Genomic DNA, 13094 nt, shown 5'->3' with positions numbered 1-13094 from the left:
TTACCCACTTAATACATACTCACTTTTTTACACAATATTTATGCAGCAATCATTTACAAGCATATTAAGTTTTTTCCTACCTTTGGATACCAAAAATCATAGTTTTTCTCAATTATGGGTGCATGCTTTTCCCAATAGGGCTTCATAAGTCTCAGATGTTGCCTGGTATTAGAACATCATACAGATAAAATGGTAAACTGATTACCCACCTGTTTAGAGGATAACTAGTTGCTATTGTTTCTATAGGTAGTTTTGTTTCTGTTGTTGTTGTGGTCTTAAGTCCAAAGACTGGTTTGTTGCAGTTCTTCAGGCTACTCTATCCTGTGCAAGCCTCTTCATCTCCAAATAACTACAGCAAACTGCATCTTCTGAATCTGGTTACTATACTCATCTCTTGGTCTCTCTCTATGATTTTTACACCCCATTTTTCCCTCTAGTACTAAATTGGTGATCCTTTGATGCCTTCGAATGTGTCCTACTAACCAGTCCCTTCTTCTAATTTTTTTTTCTCCCCAATTCTAGTCAGAATCTCCTCATTAGTTACATGATCTACCCATCTTATTTTCAGCATTCTTCTGTAGCAGCACATTTCAAATGCTTCTATTCTCTTCTTGATTATTATTCATGTTACATTTCCATACATGGTCACACTCCATACAGATACTTTCAGAAAAGACTTCCTGACACTTAAATCTATATTTAATGTTAACAAATTGCTCTTCTTCAGAAATGATTTCCTTGCCATTGACAGTCTACATTTTATATACTCTCTACTTCGACCATCATCAGTTATTTTGCTGGCCAGTTAGTGAAATTAAGCTACTACTTTAAGTGTCTGGTTTCCTAATCTAATTGCCTCAGCATCACCTGATTTAATTCAGCTATATCCCATTATCCTCATTTTGCTTTTGTTGACATTCTTCTTATATCCTCCTTTTAACACACCCTCTATTCCATTCAGCTACTCTTCCAGGTCAATTTTTCTCTCTAACAGAATTACAATGTTCTCAAAATACCTCAAAGTTTTTATTATTTTCCCTGGACTTTAATTCCTACTCCAAATTTTTCTTTTGTTTGCTTTAGTGCTTAATCAATACACAGATTGAATAACATTGCGGTTGGCTATAACCCTGTCTGACTCCCACCTCAACCACTGCTTCCCTGTAATGCCTCTCGACTCTTATAACTGCCATCTGGTTTCTGTACAAATTGTAAATAGCCCTTTGCTTTCTGTGTTTTATCCCTGCCAAATTTAGAATGTGAAAGAGATTATTCCAATCAGCATTGTCAAAAGCTTTCCCTAGGGCTACAAATGCTATAAATGTAGGTTTGCCTTTGTTAACCTATCTTCTATGAGAAATTGTAAGGTCAGTATTGCCTTGCGTGTTCCTACATACCTCTGGAGACCAAACTAATCTTCCCCAAGGTCAGCTTCTACCAGTTCTTCCATTCTTCTGTAAAGAATTTGTGTTAGTGTTTTGAAACTATGACTAATTAATCTGATTGTTCGGTACTTTTCACACCAGTCAGCAACTGCTTTCTTTGGAACTGGAACTATTATATTCTTCTTGAAGTCTAAGCTGAGGGTATTTCACCTGTCTCATACATCTTGTGTACCAGATGGAAGAGTTTTGTCAGGGCTGGCTCTCCCAAGATTATCAGTTCTAACTGAATGTTGTCTACTCCCGTGGCCTTGTTTAGACTTAGGTCTTTCAGTGTTCTGTCAAGTTCATCACACAGTATTGTATCTCCCATCTCATCTTCATCTACATCCTCTTCCATTTCCATAATATTGCCCTCAAGTACATCTACCTTGTGTAGACCCTCTATATACTCCTTCCACCTTTCTGCTTTCCTTTCTTTTCTTAGGACTGGTTTTCCATCTGAGCTCTTGATATTCATACATGTGGTTCTCTTTTCTCCAAAAGTCTCTTTAATTTTCATGTGTGCTTCTTCTACCTTTGCCCTGGTGATATATGCTTTTAAATTGTTACATTTTTCCTCTAACCATTCCTGCTGAGCCAATTTGCACTACTTGTCATTTAATTTTTTAGTCATTTGTATTTCCTTTTGCCTGCTTCATTTACTGCATTTTTATATTTTCTCCTTTCATCAATTAAATTCAGCATGTCTTGTATTACCTAAGGATTTCTACTAGCCCTTTTCTTTTTACCTATTAGATCCTCTGCTGCCTTCACTGTTTCATCTCTCATGTTACAAGTGCATCATATTGTAATGTTGACTTTGGTTCTGCTACAATATAGTTTTGCCTGTTTCTTATGCATAATTCTGCAATGAATTGTTGATTCATTTGGTGTCCATCACTGCAGCTGACTTCCCTAACAGCAGCCAGTGTGTCACCTGTTCCTGTTGCTGCTGCTGATGTCATTTTTATTGAGTGTCATCTGTTGCTGATATAACCTTGACTCTAACATTATGTAACTAAATGTGGTATTGTGTGTCCTCCACTCTGGACAAAAGCAGTTGCACACAAGTGAATCACGTATAAACTTTTATATCTTGAGATAACCTATGACAACTATACACATACTTCATTAAAGTTAACTTTTACATTGCAGTTCCAATATTAACATCTTTCATGTGCAACATTTTCTCTCAGAATAACCCAAATTACAATAGATTTCTTTCCTTCAACATCTGTTTGTAATAAAACAAAAAGTAGATATTAATCCACTCCTGCTATGCCAGCCATCCTGCCTGAGATGCAAAGCACCATTTGGAATGTGTCTCTACTTCATTGGATGTTACCAGGTGCTGCAGTGTGTAAGACTTGATACTCTTATTTGGGAGGAGTGAGGTTGAGATTTCCATTCATCTGACCTGGTTTATGATTTCCTATGGTTTCTGTAAAGTACTTCTTCAAAATGCTGGGATACTTTTTTAAAGGGACCACGGCCATTTCCTTCTTGCACCCTTCCCCAGCACAATCAGTACTCCATTTCTTATACTCTAGGCACTGAGCACTGACCTTCCTGGCTTAGTTTCTTTGCATTTTAATAGGTCATTTATATTATTTTTCTCTGTGTTCATACAAAGTTTGTCATTTGAATTTCTGTTCATATTTCCCTTTGTTTTTACCCACATTTGTCAACAGTCTGTCTTATTTGCATGTTATTAAATGAATTATAATTGTTATTTAACATTATATTTCAATTGCTGTGCTTTATAGTTAACTGACAATGATTTTTGTTTTAAGGTACTGTACTCATACGTTACCATGAAATTTGTTTGATTGTGTTTTAGACTATGGTGATTCTGTTGCTACCTTATCTCTCACTGATTTCCTGAATAGCTGACCATTTCCATTTGTATTATAAATAAGTGTTTCAAATTAAGTTGGTTGATGATCTGTCCATAATTTCAAAAGTATACCAGTATTCTTCTATTTACTCTGGACACCGTAATTCTTAATGAAAGTTCTTATTGTTCTTGCAGACAGCCATATACTACTGACTGAGCATTCTTAAAACAACTTGCTTTACAGTAAGGCTATACACCTTCTGTGTTTCCTTACAAATTGCCTATGATATGTCCTACACAAAATTTGTATCTAATCATCTGCACAATTAATTACGAATAGCTCAAAGACTGAAAGTATGCATCCCACTGATGCACATTACTATACAGTGAAAAATGAAGTTATAGAAACTCATACATTATTCCACCTTGTAATTTAGTACATAGTAAATAGCTTTTTTGTTTTATTTTCATTTCTTTGTTTTTGAAATATCTTGGAAAATATCTTTATGAAGTAATGTTTTCATTTATGTATATGTACATATTTGTTATCCAACATAATATTATATCAGTTAATAACTAAAAATACCTGACTTCCCTGCATATTTCTACAGGCGGGATATACACCACTTCATGTAGCGAGCCACTTTGGTCAAAGCAACATGGTTCGCTTCCTTCTACAGCACAAAGCAAATGTGGCAGCTGTGACCAGTATTGGTTACACACCATTGCACCAAGCTGCACAACAGGGTCATGCCCCAATTGTAAATATATTACTGGATCATAAGGCACCTCCAAACATCCTCACTAGTGTAAGTTGAAATTAAGATAAGTGTACATCTTAATTTGTAATATATACTCACTGTCACCACATGTGATCTTTCCCAACAACATCATGTTTCACCCAGCTTTGATAACTGAGCATAGGTATAATTGGAAGTAACTTCTTTAGAAAGCAATTTATTACTTCTAAAATTATATGTATAGTTCTATATCATTATTAAGTAATAATTCAGTCTGGATAGTTTTAAATGTGAAGTATTTCAGTTATCAAGATATTTGATGGACATAGGTTAATTATTTGTAACATTTTAGAAGTTTCTGGCTGTTTTTTTTTTTCCATGCTACTTTTGGAAATTATTTGCAGTGGACATTCAGTTCATGTGATGTGAAGTCATGAAGTGAAGCTTCAGTGTTTTGCATTTTGATTATTTTGGAGTTACTAACATCTGTATTTAGTAATTATAAATGAGTCATATATAGTTAAAACATGTATAAAAATATTAATCATCAGTGAATTAAATTGGTCTGTGATACTACACAGCAAGGGCAAACAGCTCTTTCCATTGCACAGAAGCTTGGATATATCAGCGTTGTGGAGAGCTTAAAAGTTGTGACTGAGACTGTGATACCTACTAATGCTACAGCCATGCTGACCGAAGAGAAATATCGAGTTGTTGCTCCAGAAACAATGCAAGAAACATTCATGTCTGACTCTGAGGATGAAGGAGGTACTTTGAAATTCTCTTAAATAGAATTCATTGATGTTCTAATTTTTTTACAATATAGTTTTCGCTTCTTTCAAAAGCAGCTTCAATAGAAATGTCTTATAGTAAAATTAAAGTGTTTCGTTCCATATTCACCACTTTCAACTTACTTATACTAAACTATTTGATTGTCTTTCATTGTTAATAGGCTATCAGCTCACATGGTTTGTATTTTCTCTACATTCACCATCATCAGGAACTTTAAAAACTTTACATACACTGATGGAAAAAATTGCAATACCAAAAAGTAATTAATGTACAGTAATTACATTTTGGTAATAGATTTGTGTAGGTAACATATTTGAGTGATTAACACTGCAAGCTCACAGGTTTATGTAAGCGCAAGATAAGCCATTGCAAATGTGGAATACTGGTACATTAAGAACCAGTGTATCTGCCAGAATGTTGAATGTAAGCGTGCAAATGTGCATGCATTCTGTTGTACAGTCAGTTTTTGGGATGGTGTTCCATGCATCTTGTCAGTCAACAGCGGGACATTTAATGTTGATTGTGGGGACAGTTAATGTTGCTTGTGGATGACACTGGAGTCATAGTCCAATGATGTCCCATATGTAATCGACTGGAGGTAGATCTGGTGATTGAGCAGGGCAAGGCAACATGTTGACACTCTGTAGAGCATGTTGGGTTATAACAGTGGTATGTAGGTTAGCGTTGTCCTGTTGGATAACACTCCATGGAATTCTGATCATGAATTGCAGCACAACAGGTTAAATCACCAGATTGGTGTATAAATTTGCAGTTGTGTTGCATCGGATAACCATGAGAGTGCTCCTGATATCATACGAATTTGCACCCCAGACCATAACTCCAGGTGTAGGTTAGTTACAGGACCTCAAATGGCCACCTCCTAACCAACACACAACCATCACTGGCACTAAGGCAGAACCAGCTTTCATCATAAAAACACAACAGACATCCATCCCACCCTCCAATGAGCTCTCGCTTTACACCACTGAAGTTGCAAATGGGTGGTGGTTTGGGGTCAGTGGACCACACTCTACAGGTCCTCTAGCTCAGAGTCGTCTGTGAAGTAACCAATTTGTAACAGTTAATTGTGTCACTTTGGTGCCAACTGCAGCTCAGTTTGCTGCTTCAGATGTAGTATGATCTACCAGAGCCAAATACTGAACACAATGGTGTAACGCTCTTCCCTCTCGGTAGTGTCACATGGACATCTGGAGTCCGGTCTTCTTGCAACTGTACATTTTCATGACCACTAATGCCAGTAGTCATGTTCAATGGCTACATTCCTGCTGAGTCTTTCTGCAATATCATAGAAGGAACATCTAGTGTCCTGCAGCCCTATTACGTGACCTTGTTCAAACTCAGTAAAGTGTTGATAACGGCATTTTTCTCACCTTAAAGGCATTCTTGACTAACATCAACCCATCATGTCCAGTCCGGAAAGTAACTAATGCTCATTACTGGTGCAGCCTGTTTTTAAAGCAGACCTGATTTACATCCTCATAATTGCACTATTAGTGCCACACTCATGTAAGTGATGCAAAATTTAAATAGACATTATCTTTCAGATGCCTACCAACTTTCGTTGTGTCTGACAACTCCTTCCTGTTGGTGTGATTCTTTTCCAGTAGCGTTGTTTTCCAAAGGAATAACTTTTTCAAGAATGTCTTCATAGAAACTCTGACTGTGATCCATATTTTTATTTGCCTCAAGTGCTACTGTTTGATGGTGTTCATCTTTATATGGCTTTCGAATATACACTATTTGATTGGAAGTATTCAGACACATATTAGTGGACATTAATATGGGATGTGTCTACCTATTGCCTTTATTATGGCTTGAACTTTGATGCGCATACTTTCAGTGAGGTGTCTGAGTGAGTGTGGAGGAATGGAAGGCCATTTGTCCTCAAGAACCAAAACCAGAGAAAGTAGTGACGTTGGATGCTAGGATCTGAAGTGAAGTCAACATTCTGTCTTATCTCAGAGATGTTCCATTGAGTTCAGGTTGGGTCTATCCAGGCCACTCCATTTCAGGAATGCTGTTATCCTCAAACCATTGCCTCACAGATGCTACTTTGTGACAGGATGTATTGTCATGCTGATACAAACAATCATCACTCCAAACTGTTCCCATATTGACACAGAACATAGTGCTATAAAATGTGTTCATATTCATCCAAATTCCACATTTCCTTAAGCACAGTAAGGGGACCACACCCTGACCATGAGAAACAACCCTGTAGTGTAACACAATCTCCTCCATACTTCACTTTTTGCGCTGCAGATGATGGCAAGTAATGTTCTCCAGGCATTCGCCAAACACAAACTCTGTCATCTGATTACCACAGGGTGTAGAGTGATTCATCTCTCCAAGCCACTTATTTCCAGTCATCCACAGTCCAGTAGTGTAGCTCTTTACACCACTTCAAGCTTCATTTACCACTGAGTATAGAGTTGTGTGGCTTATGAGGGGCTGCTCAATCATTTTACCCCATTCTTCTTAACTCCCTGTACACAGTCATTATGCTAAATGGATTTCTGGTAGCACTTTGGAAATAATGAGTGATTCCTTCTAAAGGTTCCATGCAATTTCTTACAACCACCCTCCACAGCACTTAACAGTTCCTGTCTGTCAGTATGTCAGGTCTGACTGGTCTTGGTTTAACTGTGATTGTTCCTTCATTTTCCGCTTCACGGTCATATCACCAACTTTAGTCTTGGGCAGCTCTAGAAAGGTTTAAATGTCCCTGAGGGATCTGTTGCTAAGATGACATCCATTGACTATTCCACATTTGAAGTCACTGAGCTCTCCTTACCTACGCATTCTGCTGTTTCTAATTCTCTCCTGATAACACCTTTTATACTAGTGGATGCACCTCTTGTGCCATCTAGTGGTCAGTTCTGTATTACATAGAGGAGTGTCCAAATATTTTTGATCTGATAGTGTTCACTATGTATATCCTTTATGATTTGGAAGCACCTTACAAACTCAGTAACAATGCAAAATCCAGGATGGAATTAACAATAGTATGAGAATGATAGTTGCTGCCTACAGTATAGTGAAAGATTACCTTCCATTAGAAACATGGGTGCATTCAGCAACTGTGATATGACTTTTAAATGATAGATCACAGCAATCAGACATCCTTTTCTTGCAGGTTTTATTCAGCAAATCTAGATTTCGGCTAGTGCCTAACCATTAGCAATGTACCATTTCATAGAATCAATGCACAATCTAATATATCAGTCCCCTGTTGTTCGGGCTTAAGTCACAGTTCTTTCAACACTACTGCACGTCATGTGCAGTGCGAAAAGTGAAGTATGGAGGAGACAGTCTTACAGTATGGGATTGTTTCTCATGGTTAGGGTGTTGTCCCCTTATTGTGCTTAAGAAAATGTGAAATTATACAGTAGTGTTGAAAGGACTGTGACAGAACCCTGAACAACGGGGGTCTGATGTATTTGAACATGCTTTTATTCTATGAAATGGTGCATTGATAATGGCTAGGCATTAGCCAAAATTTAGATTTGGTGAATAAAACCTGCAAGAAAAGGATGACTGATTGCTGTGCTCTATCATTTGAAAGATATAGTGAAAGATATTGAGTTGCAGATACGCACAACAAAAAGACTATCAGAAAGCGAGCTTTTGACCAGCAAGGTCTTCATTGGAAATAGGCGACACACACACACACACACACACACACACACACACACACACACACACACACACACACACACACACATGCAAATGCAACTCATACACACATGGTCACAGTCTCTGGCTACTGAGACAGAGTGTGAGCAGCAGTGCATGATAGGAGAGGCAATGAGGTGGTGCGCTAAGGAGGAGGCTGGGGTGGGGAGGGGGCGGGATAGCAGGCTAGGGGTGGGAGGCGATAAACTGCTGCTTGTGGAAGCATACAGAGACAAGGTGGAGAGAGGGTAGGGCAGCTATGTGCAGTCAGGGGGCTAGACAGAAGGAGGGGGTGGGGGAGAGGGTAACAGAAAAGGAGACAAGTGAAAAGACTGAGCGTGAATTGGTGGGATGGAGGGCTGTGTAGTGCTGGAATGGGAACAGGAAAGGGGCCAGATAGGTAAGGACAATCATTAATGAAGGTTGATGTCAGGAGAGCTACAGGAATATAGGACACATTGTAGGGAGAGATCTTACCTGTGCAATTCAGAAAAACTATCATTTGTGGAAAAGATCTAGATGGAACTGGCTGTGAAGCAGTCATTGAAATGAAGAACATTGCATTGGGCAGCATGCTCAGCAACAGGGTGGTCCAGCTCTTTCTTTTGCACAGTTTGTTGATGGCCATTCATGTGGATAGATAGCTTGTTAGTTGTCATGTCCACATCTAATACAGCACAGTCATTGCAGCTGGTGCTGATTTCACAGGCAGCCCTGCCTTTGATGGGATACGTAATGCTTGTGGCTGGACTTGAGTAGGTGGTGGTGGGAGATGTATGAGACAGGTCTTACATCTAGGTCTATTACAGGGATATGAACCGTTAGGCAAGGGGATGGGAGCAGGGTTTGTGTAGAGCTAGATGAGGATATTGTGTAGGTTCAGTGAGTGGCAGAATATCTTTGTGGGAGGGGTGTGGGGTGTGAAAGATAGTGGGTAGGACATTCCTCATTTCAGGACATGATGAAATCAATTAGTTTACAAGAAACATAATTCATTAAGAATTCCATAATTTTCATTTTGAATTATATGAAGTTAGTAATCCGTTATTTTAAGTAAGGGACAGTTTCATGTAAGCATCTACTTAAGATTGTATAACCAACACTGCTTCTTTGTGAGAGTCATACAGTCCTTATTTTTGTAATATGTGTTTGGTTATGGACTTGATAACCAAAAATAAAATATTTCTATTGCTTACTGTGAACTTTATTATGGAGCGTACTTACTGAGACATTAGTGTGAACATCATAAATGGCTTGAAGAGGCTCATGAGGAAGGTGTGATTACTTACAGTGCAGGTCACAGTGAATATATATTTCTATATTATCAACACTGCGTTAGTGACTGTAGTACTCATTCAGAATATTACCCCATTTAATGCCAGATCCAGAGATATACAAAGTAAGACAACTTGCCTATCAAAAATTCAAGAATTAATTTGGGCTTCATAATGTCTTAATCAGTTGAATATTATGTTCTACTTCTTCAATTTTAAACTATTTACTGTAAGGCATTTGTGAAATTTTATCACAATTTTGGCTTAGTCATGAATTTTGAAGCTGGGACCCTCCACCTGGATGTATATGCAATGATAAAAAATGGTTGCATTATGTTTATCATGTAGATAAAAAATTCCATTTTTTACAACAATGTTTAGTTTGTTTGTAACCATGAACAGCTGAAACATGCAGGATTAGAAATAAAACAGATATTCGTTTCAAAATCTGAAATAAATTTTTCTTATCTACATAACTGAAGTAGCAACTGAGGAAGAATGGCTGTTGGCTTTGATGATTTATTAATTGACAGTGGGAGATAATGCAAAGCAATGTTCAAAGAGGGTCAGTGTACTTAATATTTCCAAATTATGAATATATTGTTGTGCCTGCATTGGCCAGTTACCAGTACCTGTTATTTAAATATGTGACTAACTGACTGATATACTTTGTGTAACATGTTACACTTGATAGAGTTAAAAGCTTAACATATCAAGACAAAATAGTAACTAGTCTATGAATACAGGCTAATAAAGATGCTTTCAGCATATTTATTGAATTAATGATAGACACTACTGTTGCTTCTGGTATGACACTTGATAATGCTCCATGTGGTCTAACAGTCACTATTACAGCATTTTATACATACTCGTATATCACTGTTATCAAAATTTAAGTAGAAATAGTTTGATGAAAACCATTTGTTGCTAACTAACATACCACTATATGCATTGGAGGTTTTAAGTGTACTTAGCATAAAGAAATATACTTTTGAGTTCAGAACACAGGAAATGTTTACAATCTGTGTGTACAGGTGATGGCACAACTGTTGTGCTAATATTTGAGATTAAGGTCTATAGCCCATCACTTCTGAGTAAATTAGGTGCTTGCCATGCTACTGCAATATAATATTTCTTCATCTGTATTCAAGTTTATGAACTGTCTGGTTTTCTTACGAGTGTCTTCCCCACAATTGTGACTACATTACCATCATATGCCACCTGGAATTCAATTCCATAATATGACTGACCATGTTCACAGTGGTTTTGAAATCTTGCACAAGATTAATCTACATCACAGAACAACTCACAATGTTCAGTGACATCCAGTATGGCAGTACAGCAGGTGTTCCTCAGCCCCTGTACTGGACATCGCTCTGTTGCTAATTCCCTATCTGGCAAGCATTCCTTGCTTTGCATGTGTGCAGGTTAAACATCGATATATTATTCCCATTGAACCTCTTTATGTGGTGTTATGATTACCTGACATGCTGGATTGGCCTCAGGTGATCTAGAGATGCTTGTCTTCAAGTTTCTGTGGAGAAAATTACTCTCACAGCATGACTGCCCTAAGGTGATGTGGAGGTGAGTTGTCCTCAGGCTGCTGTGGAGAAAATTATTCTCACAGCAGATCCAGCCAAAGTGTTGTTGGTCTGTGGTGTTGTTGGTGAACCAGTTCCAGGACAAGCCAATTGCAGGACTGACCTGACTTCTCATAGAAGGAGTAAGCAGTCTGCCAAATTCTGTCACACAGCAGCAAGATGCCCATTTCTTTGTGCAGAAGATGATTTGATTAGACACTCAGCAGGCACAAAGTAAGTTTTAGAGCTCTGTTCTGCACCCTCTGCAGTAGCACAACTTGTGAGTCACAGGCTTTTCTCCACACTGTGACCACGTCTTCTAGCACTGGTCTGACCGGTGTTATGGAGAGCATAATGCTCTAGTGTGGAGGCACAACAATGCTCTGTATCTCTAATATTTTACCTATTATATCCTGCTGTGAATTATGTGTGTCATTACCATATGCGTGCTTCCTTCATAGGATTAGTATTTTCACAAATAACCATAAGTGATTGGTTAAGATCTAGTTGTAGTAAATGATTGACTAAACCACTGACTGTCATTCCCATACTTCAAACTTGAAATTCAGATTATGTGTTTTTGAGGATGAGTCCATAGGTAGTAGATGGTATCTATGAACATTTTAAAAACTGACAAATAATTATTGATGGCTGTGTGGATGTGCTATGTGATATCACTTTCAAACTCATAACCATGACAGAGAAGAATCAGGTCAGAAAGAAATTGCTTTGGGATTTGAATAGCCTCTAAAAGAATACTGCTTCTCAATATTCAGCTTTATATCAGCCATTTTTATTCCCTAATAAAAAATATACCACCTTCTCTTTTATATTCAGTTCAGTTCCTGCCTGAGCTTCCAGCTATCATTGTGCATTTCTTTCCACTTACTAATGGACATCATATTTCAGACCTCCTACATTCCCTGTCATAAAATCTTCTGTGATCCACATTTTCAAATTTACTTTCCTGCCATACCCGCACCTTCTTCATTGCTATAGTTTTCAGCAACTGTAGTATGTATTTCAGAACAAAATCCTGTCGTCAGTTGTAATTTGTCTTCTTCAGAATCGTACAGAATTACAGATATTATAAATCTTAAACCTTGGCTGTACATTTACAAGTATAAGAAGTGAATACAGAAACTTACTTAGCATTGATTTTGCAGTTATCAATATCTTCTTCATAGACTGTATATATGTAGTTCCTCTCAGAATCTTCATCTGTCTCCTTTTTCATATGTTTCTAATGCCTTATTTCCCTTTGCTTGAAGACAAAGACCTATTTCTTTCCAGTTCTTAAAAACTTATCAGACAGTCATTTTCATCTATCTTGTTCCTTGTAGTATTTAACAACTGTGTATCATCCAAGTACTTTTGCGTGCCTTAATTTTTCTCTCTGTTTTCCTTCCTCACCCCTGCCTCCTAAATTGTCTTCTGGTGATTATGTTCACACATATTAATACCTTGTTCTTTTTCCATCTATAAATCCATTACTCTTATTACTTGCAACCATCACACTTTCACTGGTATACAACATAATCTGGTACAGTACCTACTTGTATTTTCAAAATAACTTATTCTGAACAATCCCTTTTTTGAACATTTATAATATGTGTTCTTGTCTTTCATATTTGTAATTTTTTATGAAAACTGTGAAGCCAACATTTCTGGTTTATGTGTGTATTCTCTGTCTATGACTTCATCTCTGCTGGCATTGTCCATTTCACTTTCTGGCATAATGTTTATCCTCC

General features: G+C 37.6%; 1 protein-coding gene across 5 annotated transcripts in view; it reads left to right on the top strand.

Moving 5' to 3' along the window:
- The window catches only part of LOC126183202 (ankyrin-3-like), an 892753-nt gene that overhangs the window by 392807 nt on the left and 486852 nt on the right, over positions 1 to 13094 (top strand). For all 5 annotated transcript variants that reach the window (XM_049924971.1, XM_049924970.1, XM_049924973.1 and 2 more), the window contains 2 exons: positions 3873 to 4070; positions 4583 to 4769. In XM_049924971.1, coding sequence (XP_049780928.1) covers positions 3873 to 4070; positions 4583 to 4769 — 385 coding nt within the window. The remainder of the gene's footprint in view (positions 1 to 3872; positions 4071 to 4582; positions 4770 to 13094) is intronic.

The sequence above is a fragment of the Schistocerca cancellata genome, chromosome 4 (genome assembly GCF_023864275.1).
Source record: "Schistocerca cancellata isolate TAMUIC-IGC-003103 chromosome 4, iqSchCanc2.1, whole genome shotgun sequence".
NCBI classification, from domain to species: Eukaryota; Metazoa; Arthropoda; class Insecta; order Orthoptera; family Acrididae; genus Schistocerca; species Schistocerca cancellata.
Note: the sequence above shows the minus strand (reverse complement) of the source record. Positions and strands in the feature narration are given on the sequence as shown.